This window comes from Lissotriton helveticus, chromosome 10, assembly GCF_964261635.1.
Source record: "Lissotriton helveticus chromosome 10, aLisHel1.1, whole genome shotgun sequence".
NCBI classification, from domain to species: Eukaryota; Metazoa; Chordata; class Amphibia; order Caudata; family Salamandridae; genus Lissotriton; species Lissotriton helveticus.
The window spans coordinates 1,093,320,482-1,093,339,167 of record NC_136071.1 but is presented as its reverse complement, the minus strand read 5'-3'; the positions used below and the strand labels follow the sequence as shown (position 1 = coordinate 1,093,339,167).

The window sequence follows — 18,686 nt, the reverse complement described above, 5'->3', positions numbered from 1 at the left end:
GGCTGAATCTTTCACTAATCATCTCGAAATATATACATGCGAGGAAATTGAATCTGTATGTGACCTATGTGGACCTCAGCTCTGCATTTGACTGCGTCCTGCATGACAATCTCTGGCAGACGTTGAGGGATATCGGGTTGGACAATAAAATTATTAGCTACATCAGAGAACTCTATGTGGAGGCAGGTGCCCGAGTTAGATACGGTCAGAGGGGGGAATGTACAGAGCTTTTTAAGATTAGTAGAGGGGTTAGGCAGGGCTGCATTTTGGCTCCCCTGCTATTTAACCTATATATCAATGGAGTGGGTTCTTGCCTAACACAACAGTACTATGATTACCCTGGAATCAATGGCAAACCCATTCCCATTTTACTTTATGCTGACGATGCAGCCATCCTCTCACAGACCAAGGTGGGTCTCCAGAAAGCCGTACACACCTTCACTAACTTTATGAACACCAGAGGGCTATGTGTAAACATCGCGAAGACGTTTACTATGTCGTGCGGCCCAAACAAATATAGATTACCATGCCCAATTGTTCTAAATAATAGGAAGGTGGAATTAGCCGATATTTTCTGTTACCTGGGGGTCCACTTCGATAGACAAGGCACCTGGAAGTCGGCTGTGAATGCACGGGCCGTGGCATTTAATAGAGCAGTTGGGGCTCTCATGAATTTTGCAAAAAAAATAGGAAACAGGCCAGCTAAGGAGCTACTCCAAATATTTAAATCGAAATGTGTGGCTATTGGGACCTAGGGGGCTGGTATCTGGGGCTGGCAGCAAGTGGAGGCGATCCAGAGAATCGAGAATAGGTTCCTCCGATTCATAACTGCTACACCGAGGAGTACCTCTATATATGTACTACATGCCGAAGTTGCTCTCACTTTTATTACGGACACCAGAAAACTTGCCCCAGTTTTACTTTGGCACAATGTCTGGACCAACCCTGCCACAGAACTGAACAGATCCATCATAGAGGACTGCTTGAGCTGTGATGGGCTGAAAAACATCAAATGGCTTACTTACATTAAGAACTTTGTCAGTGCGATTGGTCATCCCGAATACTTTACTGACCCTGCCTCATTAGATTTACTCTCGCGATCTATGCTGAAAAAGATGCTGCTGGAACATCTGGAACTACAAAGGTGGAAGAGCGAAAGGTAAAAAAACTCTGTCATGAGCCACGATGATGTGACATCTCAGAGGGGTCTCCAGTTGTATCTCGCACTAGATCACCCCCTACAGCACCGTAGGCTCCTGACTTACTTTCGTCTGGAATCCTTTTATAGACTTATATCATTCCCGACCTGCAATGACTGGGCGAGGGTAAAAAGGCAGTGTCCTTGTGATGACAAATCATTTCAATCAAATATACACTGTACTCTTTTCTGCACTTTATATAGCCATTCGAGACGACAAATTTTAAAACCCCTTCTGTTAACTTGGGGCCTAAGGAAATCAAGAGATGTTTATAATAAACTTAGGTCCTTAGATGATTGTCTTACTATTACTACAGTGAGCCTCTTTCTGAATACAATTTTAAGAGTGAGAAGGACTATTGTCATGGGATAATAAGAGTTAGTTAAATGTTTTTAATTACAATGTATTTTAACTGATTGTACTGCTTTATTTCTTTTAACCGTTCTCTTCTTGTAAGAAATCAAACTTTAGTAATGTTTAATCCAGAATGAAAAAATGACATTTTAATTGTGTTTCTTATCTGTACACTTTTATGAATTGTTATTTCAATTCCAATAAAGTCTTTGAACTTGAGGAGCTTATATTAAGACTTATATTGGTGCTTACTAAGCTATAACTTAAGGAATAAACTAGAGCTACAAGAGCTGTTTACCAGACTTCTTTATTTCTACAGTACTTTTAGACCAAACTAAATAAACAGAGGCAGGAATGTGTGCGCCACAACAGGGAGAGGCAAATGTGCGCTTGCGAGGCAATTGGCCTTCACTTTGCTAGGAAACAAAAGTCCACCAATCCATAGGGTGAAAAAGTCTGTATAAGCAAGGGATGCGTGAATCGAAAGGCGAGTCTGCCCAAGTAGAATGCGATTTGATGCATCACAGAATCTCAGCTGGAAAACAAATTCCCTACAGTGACTAAATAGCAACGAAAACACATCACTAAGACTCTACCTCCCATCACCCTTTATGTTCTGCCAAGATGTGTTCAAGAATGTTAGGCACAACAAAAGAAGCTGAGTTCTTACAAAAAAAACAAGGAGGCACATCTGGCGAGTGGTGTGCGATGTGCGCTCGCTGTAAGGGTGCCTGCGAGCGATGCGCTTAATGAGCCATGACGAGAGAGGAAAGCCAGATGGTACCTGTGCGCGTAACTGTGCGCGTAACCGCACACTTTAGGCCACACAAAAAGCGTTTTGTCTGCTTTTTGAAGCCCACTTATTAAAAGTCTCGCCAGAGCAGCGCATGCGCTGGTTTAGGCGAGACCTAAAAATGAGAGTCTGAAAACACTCTCGTCTGCCAAGTGTTCAGCATAATTGGTGTAGATGTGAAACATCTCCTTGAGAGTAGGCTGGGTGACACCTTTAGTGAATTTATCACTGCAACATTTTCCATGTTAAAGTGCTTGTCACTTGGTACGCAAAGCAAAGTTGAAGAGCAATTCAGGAGCTTTGAATTCAATGTCTGAGAAATTACTTGCAATGATGCATAGAAATGTCCCTTCACCAACCATGCCATTTCAAGTCAATGAAGCCTCACTGTGGCACTCTGTTCAAGTTCTAGATCCCTTCCGTAAAGGGAATCTTCTCTGTAGTTTCAAACGTGTTGCTTCATTTTTGACTGCTTCAATAACTCTGAGCGATACAAAAGGGGATGATGGACGGAGCGTTTGAGCAAATCAAACACTCACCCCCAGTCAACTGATCTGGGTTTAATCCATCACCATTTTTAAGCTCACTCTGCCACCCCAGTTCAGACATGGCCATATGCAAATCAGTCTGACCCTGTGCCTCATGGGAACAGTCCAGCCCGAACTGCCAAAGCCATGTCTTCCCTGGACCGGAAACAAGCATCCTGTGACCGGTTTCTGACATTTCAGCTGTCATCAGCCAGGCTAGCTTGAATCCAGTGGCAAAGTGAGCAAGGGACTCACGTCTGAGCATACCCTGCCAACTTAGGGTGAACAAAGCGATACAACTATTGAGGGCATAAGCGCCTAGTTTATTGCAAATGTTGCAGAATCTGCCCAGAGAATCGCAATCTTCAAGTGCACCAGAATTGGCATGGAAAGCTATGTCAGTGGCCAGAGTTAGCAAATCGTTTCTGTGCTGGTTTGCCATTGCCTGTCTCAATTGCAAATGTTGAGAAGGCCTATTCACAGAAATAAGTTTACATGAGAAGGAAAGAGCGAGCGCACATGAACAAAGACTCACTGAAGAAGTATTATATGGTGCACTACAATAAGGTTGATTTGAAAAAATGTATTTGGACCTCATATACACTGTACATACACTGTCTATATACCATGCAATATCAGCCCAGAAAGCAAGCAATAATAAAAGCAAAACGTTCCATAAACACAGAAAAAACACTGTTTCTGTTATTTTTAATGGCGTGAAAATGTGTAACCACTGATAACCACTGTTTTTTAAGGTATTGAAATCACTTGAAAACACTGAAAAAAATCTCACCAGAATTTACCAAAAATAGAAACTGAAACTAGGAAAGCCTAGCTGTGAGAGAGAAGAAAGATTACCTTAAGATGATGTGAGAAAACTACCAAATTTGTTTGGGCAACATGCTTGATAGTGGATTAGCCATCAGGGATGAGCTCATCAAATATAGGAGATGATGTCAGGTTGGGTCAGGTTGCCATGATGAGGAGTAAATTGAGGTTGCAAACAGTGTGTATATTGGCAATATGAGCTAATTGCTAATGGACAGAATGTATGTTGATGATCATCATAAGTGAGAGCGTTGAAGTGATGAATATATTTGGATTAAGGGAGAATGGAGATGTGCATGAGATTAGAAGTTGAATGTTTGCAGATGAGAGCGTGTTTGTGATTGGTTTTGTAAGATTGTAGGGTCAGGGAACATAGCTGAGAGATCAGAGGCATGGTTAAGGAACTGACTGTTTTTAATCAGAAGGATTGCAGTTACTGAAAGGGTTACAGTTAAGCTAAAGTATTAGTGTAAAGTGTGACCTTTATGTTAGGCTTGGTTTAGTGTACTGGTAAGCGGCATTGTGATGGTTACAGTTAATTTAGAGTGAGTTTAGGTGAGGTGGATAAAAAGCTTTTTATTGTTGCTGGTTGGTTGTGCCAAAGTAATGTGTTTTTGTTAGGAGGGTCATTGTAAGGTGTTCTCTGTAATGATCTCAGCTTGTACTTTGTTCTTTATTTTAGTCTGTCTAGTAGCTCTACCTCGTCCATCTCTTGCTTATGCTTCTTTTCTTTCTGTCTTGATACCTATTAGAACTTAAATGCTTACACTGTCTTTCCCTGCTACTCCTTCCTTGAATTAACCTGTTAACCGTGGTGGTAATTCCGCCGCTGTGCGGGCGTTTCCTTGCGTGGGCGGGGCCGCGTCGGACGTTGGACGTGCGCAGCACTACCAAGGTAGTGCTTGCAACGGCCAGCGGCCGACGGCAGCACGCAACGTGTTAATGCATTATTTTACACACAAATGATAGTTTGTTTAGCTGTCCTTTCTTGTTTCCTGCCTCTGTGTGTCTGTATTATGGGATGGGACATTCCTTATGATTTTTTACTATGTGTAGTTCCATATTAAGCAATTCTCTAAAAGTGTTATTTAAATTAAATTAAAAGATGTTTATGTGCCCGCAGCTTAGTTATATTCATCTGGCTCTTATGCAACACAAAGTACATAACTGTAATGCTTCTAGGCACTAATGAGATAGGCACAACTTTTTATATGAGTGCATAAGGATTATTTATTGGCCGTTTATCTTTAAGTATGGCATAGACTTTTGGTTCAATAACATTACATCACATCAGCATTTCCTTTCACCGCATAACATCACATTAGCATTTGTAGTGCTCCCAATTCTCAAGAAATGAACTGTGTTTTTTCACAGTGTAGGTTGGAGACCAACAAAATTAAGATTTTTGTTTTGCTCCAATGCTCATCAGATTTGGGATGTTTCAGATGTAGGGAGGGTGGTTTTTCAGAGGTTTCGGCCATAGATCCAGTAGCATCTGTCTTATTTGTATGTGCATTGTTCAAATACTCAATAGGAAGCTGGCTTGGTTGGAGCATATCTGTTGTGTTGGTTGATAAAGATATTTTTTTTTTACCAAGTATGCCGTTGTTTATCCTTCAAGGTTTTGCATTTGTGAAGCACAGAGTTTTTATGGTGAAAGTGACTTGCGCAGGTTTCCTGAGAATTATGACTTGCTTTGTAGATGGCTCAGTGCAAAGATGGGGTGAACTGGCACATTTGGGCTGTTTGGTGTCCTTTGGACTATTACCCCGGCGGGGGTGAAGCTGGTAATCCTTATGAAATTCATGGTTTGTCCTCTGCCAGTGGCATGGACAGCTTACCGGACATAAGGTAACAGTAGAGCTGAGGTAAATAGTCCAACCTGGACCCTGTAATGTGTTATGAGTTCCAGTGTAGCTTCTGCTGAAGTAAAATAAAACTAGGCAGCAGAGGTGTTATTTTAGACAGGGTTGCAACACCTGTAGAGTGCATTTAGAGGTATGCGTCTAAAGTGTATCTGACTCATGGCTGCCAAGCAAGCCTTCTCTTCCATTGTGGCTGAGCATGGCTTCAGGGCAGTGCCTCTGGAAGGCCTTTTTCAAGTGTGTGAGGATTCTTCAAAGACGTGCCAGTTGTAACTGCTATTAGTAGGTGGTAGGTAACTTCATTTTGTGCTAATCTTTTTGAGATAATAAAGGGGTTTTAACATACCGGTTGGGGGCCAGAATGGGTACCTTTAAAATTGTTTCTTCCACTCCCTCCTTAGGTTATGACTGTCCAGCTACCGAAGGCATATTTGATTATGCAGCAGCAGTGGGCGGGGCCACAATCACTGGAGCGCAATGCCTTATGGATGGGAAAAGTCGAGTAGCTATTAACTGGCCTGGAGGCTGGCATCATGCAAAAAAGTAAGTCATTCTTCTCTGTATATCTATACTTCCCAAGCAATTGCCTCTCCTGTTGTGCAGCTGGTCGCGTGTTCCCTGCAATTTTAAATCCCCACACCTTTAGTTATTGTCAGTTGTCTGGTAATTCTGCAGAGCTGCAAACGCCTCTGTTGCCTTTTATTGGTATTTGGTTCATTGTGATGTAACACTTGCCTTCTTAGTTCTCCTGCACTTGCAGTAGGGACTGGTTAAGCTGAAAACCTAGCAAAAGCCAGTACATCCTAATCTTGTCGTACGTAACATTTGAAGAAAGCATGGTTTGACTCCAGACTGTGTGTTTATGCTTAATACACTTAACCTTTAAGGAATTTCAATCTATGAAACGCGTGACTGATCTATATTAGAATCTTTTTTACAGTCTTATTTTAAAAATATCCACCGTCATCGGTGTATAATTCTGAACATTATCTGTAACCATTATTACTCTGGGCGTTTTGCTTATCTCTTTTTTTATCTAAATCTCTTAAACGAAATGATTACCCGACTTGTTTAATTTTACTCTTTTATGCAATCACAACAGAGTTTCTGAATACACTGCTGCTATTAAATTTTTTCAAAACTACTTCATTGAAAATGTTCAATGTTTTTCTCTGGGATTTATAGCAAACTCATCCGGCCGACCCCTTAACCATATTGGAATCTTCTTTACAATCTAATTTGAAAAACACCCATTGTTATCGGTGGATGATATATGAACATTGTCTATAACTAGTCATCAACTATCATTACACAAAACATTTTTTTTAATCTCTTTTATTGATTAAGGATCTCTAAAACGAAATGAATACCAACTTTTTTTCTGCAATCATGTCAGAGTTTCTGAATACGCTGCTGCTCTTTTGGGCAGTTTTTTTTCAAAATTACTTCAGGGAAAATTTCCATTGTTTTTCTCTGATTTATATGAGCTTTCAAGTGTTCTTTATTCTTTTGTTCAATCAAAGTGAATCTTATTTTCCACTGACTAAGACCTTGTACTCTACACTTTACTGTTATTTTGTATGTAATATTTAGTGGAGTTAAGTTCATGTTCATCTTTTTTTTAATTTAATACAACAATTACTTTTAGAGATAGCATCCATATCTGTAATCTGTGTTTGTTTTGTGCTATAATATTGAAAAAACAAAAATAAAATACACTGTGGAACTTTCCCGACAGATCCAGAGTTGGCGTTATCGCCCTTCACTTCTAATTACCAGTAATTGAACTCACATCAGTTAATACGGATGACTGTTTGCAATGTTCTAAACACAAGTCGTAACATCTGGGTTTTCCTGCAGTACCTATTGCAGCATCCAACTTAAAACAATTCCTTAGTACTGACATCACACATGTAGTTAATGCATCACTTCTAAACGGTGTGATTCCAATCAAATTGAATTGTGCAGTCATCACCACATTTCTGAATCAACTAACACCAGGCCAATGCATCATATCAAATTAAAGCCCAATTTCAGGTCTTGTTTGAGCAAAGGGGCTAAAAAACAACTTCAGTTGCACTTTAACCAAGGCAACATCCTTCACAACCAAAGTTCCGATGTCACACTAATAAGGGGAACCTAATCCACCAACATTAGAGAAGAAGTTGACCCCACTGTTAACGATGGGGGATAACATTCTCATGTCATGCTAGACCTTTCAGAGTCATATGGTGTGGCGTCCCACACAATTATCTTTAAAAGATTTAAAGAGTACGCAGGTGTGTCCGTCTGTCTCTTGAAATCAACACAATCCTGCCTTTGCAAACGGAATCAATTGTCACATTTTTTGACCTGCTAATATCCAAGCAAAGGAAGATCTTCCTTCTCCTACAAACCCAACAGAGAGGAGCTGACCCAAGCTTTGGTAGTGGCTGGCTTAGACTGGTTTAAAATCATAGACACTGGTCTGCGCATGAAACCTACTGACAGATTGCAGATAGTAAATAACAAGGTTGCTAGCCTCTGTCTCAACTTCTGGAAACAAAACCATTTAATATCGGTGTGAAAAGCTCTCCATTAATTCTCAGTGGAATTTAGAATCGAGTTCACAGTTTTATTCACAATATACTGGACCTGGAGGGGCAAAGTTCTAGGACATGTGCAAAAATGTGTCTTATACTACACACCATCCAGAGACCTTTGTGCAACCTTTCCCTTTTTCTTTTGCCTCCTCAGCCATGTAAAGGATTTTTGGGAGCGACCCCTGTACACCTAGAAGTTTGTGTTGGCAAGCCTTTCACTATTTAGGGGGTATCTTTATCAATGTCTTTGCGATCTTTTATTTTCGCCAACCGTCCAGTCCTTATGAACAGGTTCTTGCAATTTGGAAACCTACATAGTGAGCCAAGACTCTGCATAGTGAGCCAAGACACAGAATATGAAAGTGAAATGAGGCTCCTTTAAAATCATAAATAAAGAAGATTTGAATATGATCTACAGATCTAACCCCAGCATTGAAAACTGTGGTTTGGCAGAAAACTAACGTGCAGAAAATTAAGCATTAGGAATACTCCATAAAAAACAACTCTGACGGTCAATTAATACCTGGAGGTTAAAATACATAAAGAGTGAATAACAGTAAAAACTGTATTACAATGAGGACACAACCAGAAGAAAAAAGTGTAGAAAGAAAATCCCTCCTGTGTTTAATAAACTTATGCTTTTTAAAAAAACAGTTTGTCCTGAAGAAGTGAACCATTAGAAAAAAAACACTGAAACGCTGCCTCGACAACTTCAGCTATTGATTTGTATTTTTATGTGATTTGGGAATTGACAAAATGAGCTATAGATTGATATTTTTATTTTGGTTATAATTAAGTGCATGTGAAAAACTCAGTGCTACCGTCATCCATAACCATCTGAAGAGGCAAACTATTTCGAGATGGAATTGTTATGAATTTTGAAATTTAAATGTATATTCTATTAGTGATTTTACAATGTGAATTTTTTTATCTATTGAAATGTAATATTGTATACAGTATATTGTAGTATTCTGGGTTTAGTATTTATGTTACTGCACTTCTCTGCTTCTAGCTACTCAGCCAGTGTGAGTGTTCCAAGTTAGAATGTGAGTGTGATTGACATGGATGGAATGCTTGGGTGACTGGTTTGAGGGTTGGCAGTTGGAGTATGGGCTGAGTAGCTAGGAGGCTGCTCCTGGTGGGGCTGCTTGTTCCAGAGTTATACTTCCTAATATCCTGAATATGGCTGAATAAACCTACTTCACAACTTTACCTCATCTGCCTCGACTACATCATTGTATGTATGTATGGACTCAAATACTACATTATTCTTGGCGACGATCTGGAGACTTTCCTGCGCAGAGCATGCCATTAACAAGAGTTGGGAGTATCCTGTAACTGAAGTGGAACAAGCATCTATCATCACAAAGTAAGGAACCTCTACAAGCATGTTAAGTAGCCCCACCAGTGCCGAACACACCAGGCAGCCCTAGTAAAAGCGTGCTGTCAAGTCATCTAAAACAAGTATTCTGCGTAGTAAATCATCAATCAAGCTACCTATGTGACGCAGAAAGAACTTCGTCTAAAATAGTGCCTTGGAAGCAACAACCTTAAGCAAGCAGTGTCAACATTGAACTTAATCTGGAGCAAAGGTAATTGTTGTCTTTCTGGACTAGTGCGTAGTGAATGACTTTCTTTTCAACAAGATGTTGGATGTGTTACCATCTTCGTGTACGTGTAGCCATCCGTATCCGTACCAGTGCTTAACGTGGATGACCTGTGTCTGCCTGCTTAATTTGTCTACAGCTGATGTGACAGTTGCCACGGATGTAATTTATGCTTGATCAAGAGCATCTCTGCCTTATTGAGAGGAGGCCGACTTTGTCAGTGGACTTCATCGTGATTTTTGTGTGGAGTTCTTCGTGTTTTTAAGATATTTTTGTGTACTTCTGCTATTCTTCCTAAATTGACAGTTTGGTTTATGTTAAATATTTAAAAATGCCTCGAGGAACTCACCTCGTGCACAGTGCCGCGCGGAGCACCGCATCAACTCTCTGTGACGTCTGCTTCTTCTATCTGCGACGTGAGTCGGCAAGGGAAGACACGTTGGTTGGCAGCGTGTTGCATCAGCGTGAGTCGTGGTTGGCCATGGAGGACGCACGAGGTTGACAGCCCATCGCAACGTGAGATGTTCGCGCCAGCCATTGTATGACTAAAGTTGTAACCATGGCAACCCAGTCATTTCTTCGAGACGCGGCGCAGAGGTTGTTGTGAATCGTTCGTCACAGCACCGAGTGAAGGAGGCTGTGCACGCCGACTCAGCTTTGTGTGCTTATGTGCTCAAATTGACTTCCGACTCTTCAATTCTTCCGTTGGTTATTCTTCAAGAGTTTTCTTCACGCATTTTCAAACATCATTTGGACCATGTATTCTTTTCAGGAATCTCGCCAGCAGCAAGGTACTGTTTCATTATCTTCAGGTTTCTGTCACATGTGCTTGAAGACTATTTCTCCTGCAAGCTTCGTTAAACGTGGTACAGTTTGTATTGAATTAAGCTCCTGCACATTGCTACATGAAATCCTTCAACTGAGTTCATGCCACGTTTCGTTTCAATCCTCTATGGGCATTATAACGGTTTAAAAGTACTTTGTTCTGCTGCCATGTGGTATTTTCGTGTACTTTACACCATGCCTGTCCATCATCCCGGTGTCAGGCACACCTATGACTATGATTAATTTATAAGCATATTTTTAACTTACAGTATGTTCAATTTTGAAATCTATAAGAAATGTGTAAATTAACTTATGTTGGGTTCTCACCCTTATGTCTACACTGCATTTATGCTTGTGTCACTTTTCATATGTGGGTTTGGGGGTTCTCACCCTTATGTCTACACTGCATTTATGCTTGTGTCACTTTTCATATGTGGGTTCTCTCACCCTCTTCGTTTAGGGTTCTCTCACCCTCATTTCAATGCTTTAGTTTGGTACATGAATTCTCCCACTCTGTCGTTAAGGGTGCTCTCACCCTCATTTGCATCATTGTATCCCTGTAATTGGGATGGGTTTAGGTTGTAATCCTATTTCCCCTCATGGTTTACCATTAGTTAACCCTCATGTCTGGGTTATTGGGTTTAAGTCTTTGTTTAGGACTTTATACCTTCTCTACCTGTGTTGGACACCTTGTTGTATGTTTTTGCGTGCATGTCGCACTGTGCGAATTTCTCTTTTGTGTCCAGTGTGTAAGACGCCCTGTGCATCACATTTTTCTCTATGTCTTGTGTAAGCTGGTTGTGCTTCACATCTTACTTATGTGTTAGTTTGACACATTGTACTGCACCTGTTCGTGCCGTGTGTGTGCTTGGGTCCTGTCCCTTGTTACACCTCCTTCTTTTTGGTTATGGGTAACCCCATATTTTCTCAGTTCCTTTCATGAGGAGTGGAAACTTTGCCACATTGTGCTGCACCTTCTTGTGCCGCGAGAGTTCTCAGGTATGTCCTTTGTAACATCTTCGTCTATGGGTAGCCCCATATTTTCAGTGTTCCTCACATGAGGAGTGGAATTTTGCCACATATATTCAGTGTTCCTCACATGAGGAGTGGAATTGTTTTGCCACATTGTGCTGCACCCTTCCGTGCTGCGTGTGTTTTCTTGGGTTTGCTCCTCGTTACACCTTCGCTTATGGGTTAGTCCCATGTCTTCTTAGTTCCTCTCTTGAGGAGTGGCTTTTGGTTGCCACAGTCTACCTTCGTGAAGACGTTTTCTTCACGTTAGGTCTTACTCACTTATTGTTTGTGAGTTCGTCTCTCATATTTCATTTTTTTTTTCTTCAGTATTAAAGGAGGAGGATGTTGTCAGTGTTAGTGTTTACTGTCTCCTTCTTCCTTCTTTCCTGGCTTTTGTCTGTTTACCCTCTCGTGGTGTGGAGTCCTTCTCATCCCTGGGTTTACGGATAAATATTACTATTGTATACTTTGATTGTAGATAGTTTTCTTCTTCGCTATCTGGTTCTCTTTTGTTTTTCGATTCGAGAGGGAGAGGATGTGTAGTATTCTGGGTTTAGTATTTATGTTACTGCACTTCTCTGCTTCTAGCTACTCAGCCAGTGTGAGTGTTCCAAGTTAGAATGTGAGTGTGATTGACATGGATGGAATGCTTGGGTGACTGGTTTGAGGGTTGGCAGTTGGAGTATGGGCTGAGTAGCTAGGAGGCTGCTCCTGGTGGGGCTGCTTGTTCTAGAGTTATACTTCCTAATATCCTGAATATGGCTGAATAAACCTACTTCACAACTTTACCTCATCTGCCTCGACTACATCATTGTATGTATGTATGGACTCAAATACTACATATATCTTAATTTTATATATAACAAATCCGTAATAAATCAGACATCTTTACATAATACAGTGGTCGGTGTTTAGAGAGTGTTGATATATGCTAGTCGGTAGATACATTTTTCTTTACCTGCATGAGATATATAGTTATGAATGGTATGAATCAGTGAGTGAGTGTTACAAGAGGTATTTTTTTCTATTTGTGAATGCAGTATCTTAGCATGCCATGATCACATATTTGACCTGGTTGAAGTGAGCTGAGTCTGGTCTGATCTGATTCGTGACTAGGGATCCCTGTTTTTCGTTTTTTTACTGATTTTTACAGATATATACAGACAGAAAACACTCTTTCCTGTCTGTAATTATTTTTAAAAGTGGAAAAATACTGATAATTTGGCTTCTTTTGAGTGACTCACCATGCTGAGATTAATTACTTTCAGGCCAATAGCTGTACACATTGGCAGCTTGTGAAGCTACAAAGATCAATGTGATGTGCTTAAATTAATGCATATCGCAACACGTATATGTGCTATTATCCCACGCTGAGTCCCACGCTTTTCAATCTGTACGTGCGGCCGCTGGCTGATGTCGCCAGGCAGTGGGGCCTAACCATGGTCTCTTATGCCGACGACATGCAGCTAGCGGTTACGATCAGCGGGGACGTGGAACAGGATGCCCCCAGGTTCCGAAACGGGCTGAGAGAGGTGGCCAGCTGGATGAATAACAACTGTCTCCAGCTGAACGCGAAGAAAACTGAGGTGATGATCGTTGGGAGGGGAGCGGATCGCTGGGGGGACAGCTGGTGGCCTCTTGAGTTAGGGCCGGCCCCTACACCTGTGATGGAACTTAGAAACCTGGGAGTGTGGTTAGATCACACCCTCTGCTTTACTACCCATACTAAGAGAGTAGCGGCATGCTGTTTTGGTGTCCTGCGTGGGCTAAGGCCGGTGCTCAAATTTTTTGATGCTCCAACAAGACAGTTGGTTATTCAAGCGACGATCATCTCCCGGCTGGACTATGCCAGCTCGCTCCTGCTGGGAGTAAATCAATCTGAGATCGTTCGCTTACAGCGCGTACAGAACGCGGCTGCGAGAGCAGTGGTGGGTCTGCCAAGGTTCTGTCCCACTTCGAATATTCTGCGGTCCCTACATTGGCTACCGATCAAAAGTCGAATTCATTTTAAGGCCCTTAGCCTTGTTTTCAAAATCTTAAGAGGGTCGGCACCTGAGATTTTCAATAATCTCGTATCCGCCTATGTCCCGACTCGCTCCCTTAGATCTCTTGGGCAATCCCTTGCGGTTGTCCCGCGTTTCAGGCTTAGCCGTATGGGCGGTCGTTCTTTTCGAGTGAGAGCTGTGGCGCTCTGGAACTCTCTCCCTTTAGAAATCCGCCTGTTAGAGGATCTTTTAGCATTCCGTAGGGCCGTGAAAACTCATTTGTTTTAATTTTCTTTATTCTCACTTTTCTGTTCCTTTTAGCGTTGTGTTATGTTCACCTTTTCCCTGCGCCAGGATGCTCCTTAGCTGGAGCATCTGTGCGCAAAATAAATGATATTAACATAACATTATACTATTTTATTAATGTGGGTTTATTATTTTATTATTTTTGGTTGTGTAATGTGCTGAAATCTGATCGGCATCAAAGTATGAGTCCACGTTTATCCATTATATAAATGAAGAAATATACTAGTTATCGCCTCATCTGTTCACAAAACACAAAAATATGGATCAATACCAATAAGATGGCCCAAAAATAAATATGGATAAAGACAGATGGAAATGTTAAAAATATTAAATACCATAAAACCGGGATCCCTATTCATAACAGAGGTCATGATGATGGGTGATGGCCCTACCAACCCTTCCCTTTCTCTTAGCAAAATGCGTTGGATGATATCCCCTTTCTGATAGAAACGACCAGGAACCTGAACCTCATGCATCACAAGACATTGCCTCTCTATGTGGATCAATCTAGATTTCTGACCACCACATGCAAGTCGAAAGATTGAAGGTCTTTTTTAGACCTAACAATTGCAATATTATGCACTTAGTCCTTCTTGAAACCAAATATCGAAGTTGGAGAGGCTACAAAAGAGGCCAATAAGAATGGGCCTCAATCTAAAGAATATAAAACATCTGAACCTAGCCTTGGTATCACTGAACGGCCTCCCAATTACACAAAGAATAAAAATAAAGATCCTATGTACTGTTGAACATGCTTTCTAAGAAAGGGGCCTGCACTATTTGCAGAAACTCCCTTCTGGATATGATCCTGCCTGGAATCTAGTCTCCTAGTGAGATTTCTCAAGTGGCTGAAAGGGATGCAAAGGAAAAAAAGAGGCTTGCAGTGTGCTGAGTCCCTTACTTTGTGACAGCTTGGTCTTTGCCTTGACATTTAAACGACGTTATCACCTAGAATGTGATACCCTGGATGTTCAAACAATCTCACGGCTGTTGATAGGGAGCATTTGAGCTCCCTTACTCTGTGTGACACTTGTGGAAAACCTGTACATAATATAAAAAAAACGTGCTTGAGAAGAGACTAAAAAGAAATAATGACGTAGCAAACCGTATGGCACATCAAAATGCCATTGGTAATGGAATAAAATTAATTTAGTTTGGGCACGTTGGCTAACTCCTTGCATTGTTTTGTCACATTTACATATTATTTTCATCGAATTTGTGATTGGTAACAATTTACAGAAGAGCTCAGACAGAAGTATGAGGGTGGTTTTGTTTCCTTTACCAATAAAACTATATGAAATTAACAATTGAAATAGATGATTATGAGCTTCTTGGTAATAGGTCTTCTTCTTTTATGACAAATTGTATTTAGCACATTTTATTTGCTATGAACAGAACAGAAAGAAAGGCTTTCTTACTTAGACAAAATAATAAAGTAGATGACTAGGATCTTTAGGAGTGAGGGCATATATATTCTAGACTGAGTTATATAACATTGGAAGCTTCTTTGTGGTTTTTGAGTTTGTCTAATAAAAATATACGTTTCTCCTTATAAAAGTTAAGAATTAATTTTGAAGTCATGCCCCCATGTGCCAGTTGTGTATAATGTTACTTCACTGACTAGGTTTTGCAACCTTTTTTATTTTTGGTATTCACAGAATTTACAAAGATTACAGACATGCCTTCACCCCCAAAGACATTTTTCTGAAATGTCACCGTACCTCTCATCGGTTCCGCATGAAGAGACAATCTGAGCCTCTAAGTGGCAGGAACTCCTGCAGAGGAGGTCACTGTTTAATTTAGGGTGTTCAGTCTGTTTTCTTTTACACACCACTTGGAGAAACGTGCTACCTAGGCAGCAGCATTATTTCGTTATGTTTCTTGTTTGCTGATATATATGTGGGGCCATTTTTAGGTCTCGCCTTAGCGAAAGCGCGCGAAGCGCGTTCTCACTGCGAGAACTATAGTCGTCGGCTCAGCCGACAACGAGTGGAGACAAGAGATGGGCACGCGCGCATCATTGTCAATGGGAGAGACACGCGTGCATCATTGTGAATGGTAGTTGGTCGCACGCGTGAGCTTCTACCGTAGTGGCAGAATCAGATCACGACGCGCGCCTCGTGAACAGTTCACGTGACTTTTAAGTTTCCTCTGCGATGGCGAGCATGCTTTCACTTTTGCGAGCGAGTGCGCGAGCCGCAGACCACACCGGTATTGCAGAGCCAAAAGACGGAAGCAGCAGAGTTCACGGACCTCTGACGGGTTTGTTTAAAAATAGCACCGCGCACGCTTCACCAATGCCACGCGTCTTCTTTAAAATGTTGTTTACTAAAAAACAACTCGGTCCCGTGTGATGTCATGGGGCGATGGTGCTCTTCGGCCGACCCTGCTGACTGTAGGCTGCTAGTTTGAGATGGCGGGCGACCCGGTGCAGGACGAATTCACCACTTCAGGGTCAAGGGATGAGTTGCTGGAGTGCCAAAAACCGAGGCTCTCTGGACCGGGAAGATCCTTCTGCAGTCACAGCATTGCTGAAGCCATGGGAAGTATGCAAGAGAGCTCCCGATGATCTTCTGTGGGACGGAACAGGCAGCCCGTCTGGGGCAGACTGAAGGGGCTGCGGACAGAGCTGCAGAAAGCAGGTAAGGGCTTCTCGGCAACAAAGCCCCTCGTGCATTGCATACCTAACCGCCCTTCAGCCTTCAGTGACACCCTTACCGCCTGCGGACACCCGGCTTTGCCACGGTTACTTGTACCCTCTTTACCACCCTGCACACTCCTCCGCTCTGCCATGGTCTGCTTTATAATAAACAGAGGAAGTGGCCTGTCTATTGAACCACTAACTGCAAACAGCTGTATGCGGCATACCCCTGCAAAATATCGGCTAACACACTGTATGGAAATCTGTGGCCCCCACCCCCCACGGCCAGCCTCACACAGCCTTTAAAAAGGAAATGCAATTTCGACAGAGTTGCTGCTGTGCTAATATAGAGTTATATATGAATCCAGATGGTCGGATCAAGTGCTGGTAAAATGGTGTGTTTTATTTTTAAAAGACTCGGCGGCAGAGGGGGAGATCACAGACCCTCTGGCTCAGAACTGCTCTGCGAGCCACATGCGAGCGTGTTAACCAACTAAGAACATAGCTCTTAGTTGGAGTTTACGAAATGTATATTCAATTAAAATGTTGGCAAAGTAGCTTCAGTCGAGTCTATGCCCGCTCAAAGACATGCGAGGTCACACAGCATGAAGTCCTGGCAGGGCTGATACTGCCGTTCATTCTTCTAATGTTCATAAGAGGAACTCGCCAACACGTTTGTTATACAAATGCCTAGATAGCGCGATCTACATCGACTAATATTATTGTGAGATTGATTGTCACAAAAGAGCAGACAATTTAGCCAAAGTACAATTTAAGTTCCACGTCCTTATACAGATATTATCGATAATATTGTGTGACAGTTAACGTATTTACAAGAAGTGGGGTTGAAACATGAATGGAAAGTGTAGGTAAAAGTGAAGGCACATGCTTCTACTTCCCACATAATTATAATAGGTAGCGTCACATTGTAGGCCCAGACTATCTGAAATAGTTTTGTAGTCAATTTATTCACAAAAGTCTGCTGTAAAATGATCTAAATTACAGTGGTGCCGTGTCATTGGTCGTCCATGCCCCTCTTCTCCTACTCGGACTCCAGCAGAGTTCCGGTCTACTGCTTTCCCCCTATTAATGATACCCGCGCACCTTTTATCTCCCTCAAACTGGGAGAGGAGGGATGGCAGCAGCAAAGACTCTCTGTACCTGCCCTTGAATGAGTGTCCTGGCACTGCTGAAAGATGTCACTGGTACTCTTGATTGTGACCCCGTGCTGAAACTGGTCTCCGTGTATCCAAGCCCCTGTAGTGCTTTGTGAAGAAACAAGTGTACTGCGAGGGACTGGAAAAGACTGACTTGGTAACCTACTTGCACCTGGTATTTCATAGCAACACGCAGGACCTGTTCTATAGTGCTTCTAAGACACCGTACCGTAGGGAAAATAGTAGTGCAGTAGAGGCAGATCGCGATAAAATACTAAAGTTCTGCTCTTTCCCACCAAAGATGGGTAAAAGGGGCGTGGGCTGCATTCTTGCCTCAGGCCCACTGTAGCTACACCACACATTCAGAGCAGGGCAGTTGTGGACCACGGTTATTAGCAGGTGGGGGTGGGGCTCACACAATCCCCATGACACCGCCTGGAAAAAGCCTGTAAGCTACAGAGACCTCTGTATGGGAGAGCCTTGACTGAACGGAGGGCAGGGCCCACCATCATGGACACCAATCGAAACCAAAACTGCGTTATCCTTTCAACCCAAAAACTGGAGATGGTGGACGAGGTTGGGTGCTGCTCATTTCGTGAATCTGCTGGACGTATTACAATGATATAATATTATAGCTGTCTTCTGACCCTGCAACGCCTCCACATTTGTACCGACGGGTAAAAGTGTACAGGGATGCAGTATAACCTATGCCAAAGGAGACGATAGTGACACTGTCTTGCTTAGAGAGCTTACAGGCAGTTTTGAAACTGATGTCCGTTGTTATTCATGCGACTATACTCGTTGATAAAACCACGTTTTCATAAAACCACAATCTGTCTAGTATTTGTCTTAAATAATAATGTGTCTTTGCTATCGGCTGCGCCCTTAGTTGGAGATGGCTGACATTCTGGCTTGATTGGTGGTTGTGGCAATGGTTGGAGGTGAAACATTCAGTATATGGTTTTGTGTTTGGGTACTGATTGATATGTAGATAGTTGGTTTG

General features: G+C 42.0%; 1 protein-coding gene across 2 annotated transcripts in view; it reads left to right on the top strand.

Annotated features, from left to right (window-relative positions):
- HDAC8 (histone deacetylase 8) overlaps positions 1 to 18,686 on the top strand; it is a 583,094-nt gene that overhangs the window by 89,210 nt on the left and 475,198 nt on the right. For both annotated transcript variants that reach the window (XR_013601699.1, XM_078663810.1), the window contains exon 4: positions 5,968 to 6,109. Coding sequence is in view for 1 of the 2 variants with exons in the window: in XM_078663810.1 (XP_078519936.1) it covers positions 5,968 to 6,109 (142 nt within the window). In the remaining variant the exon portion in view is untranslated. The remainder of the gene's footprint in view (positions 1 to 5,967; positions 6,110 to 18,686) is intronic.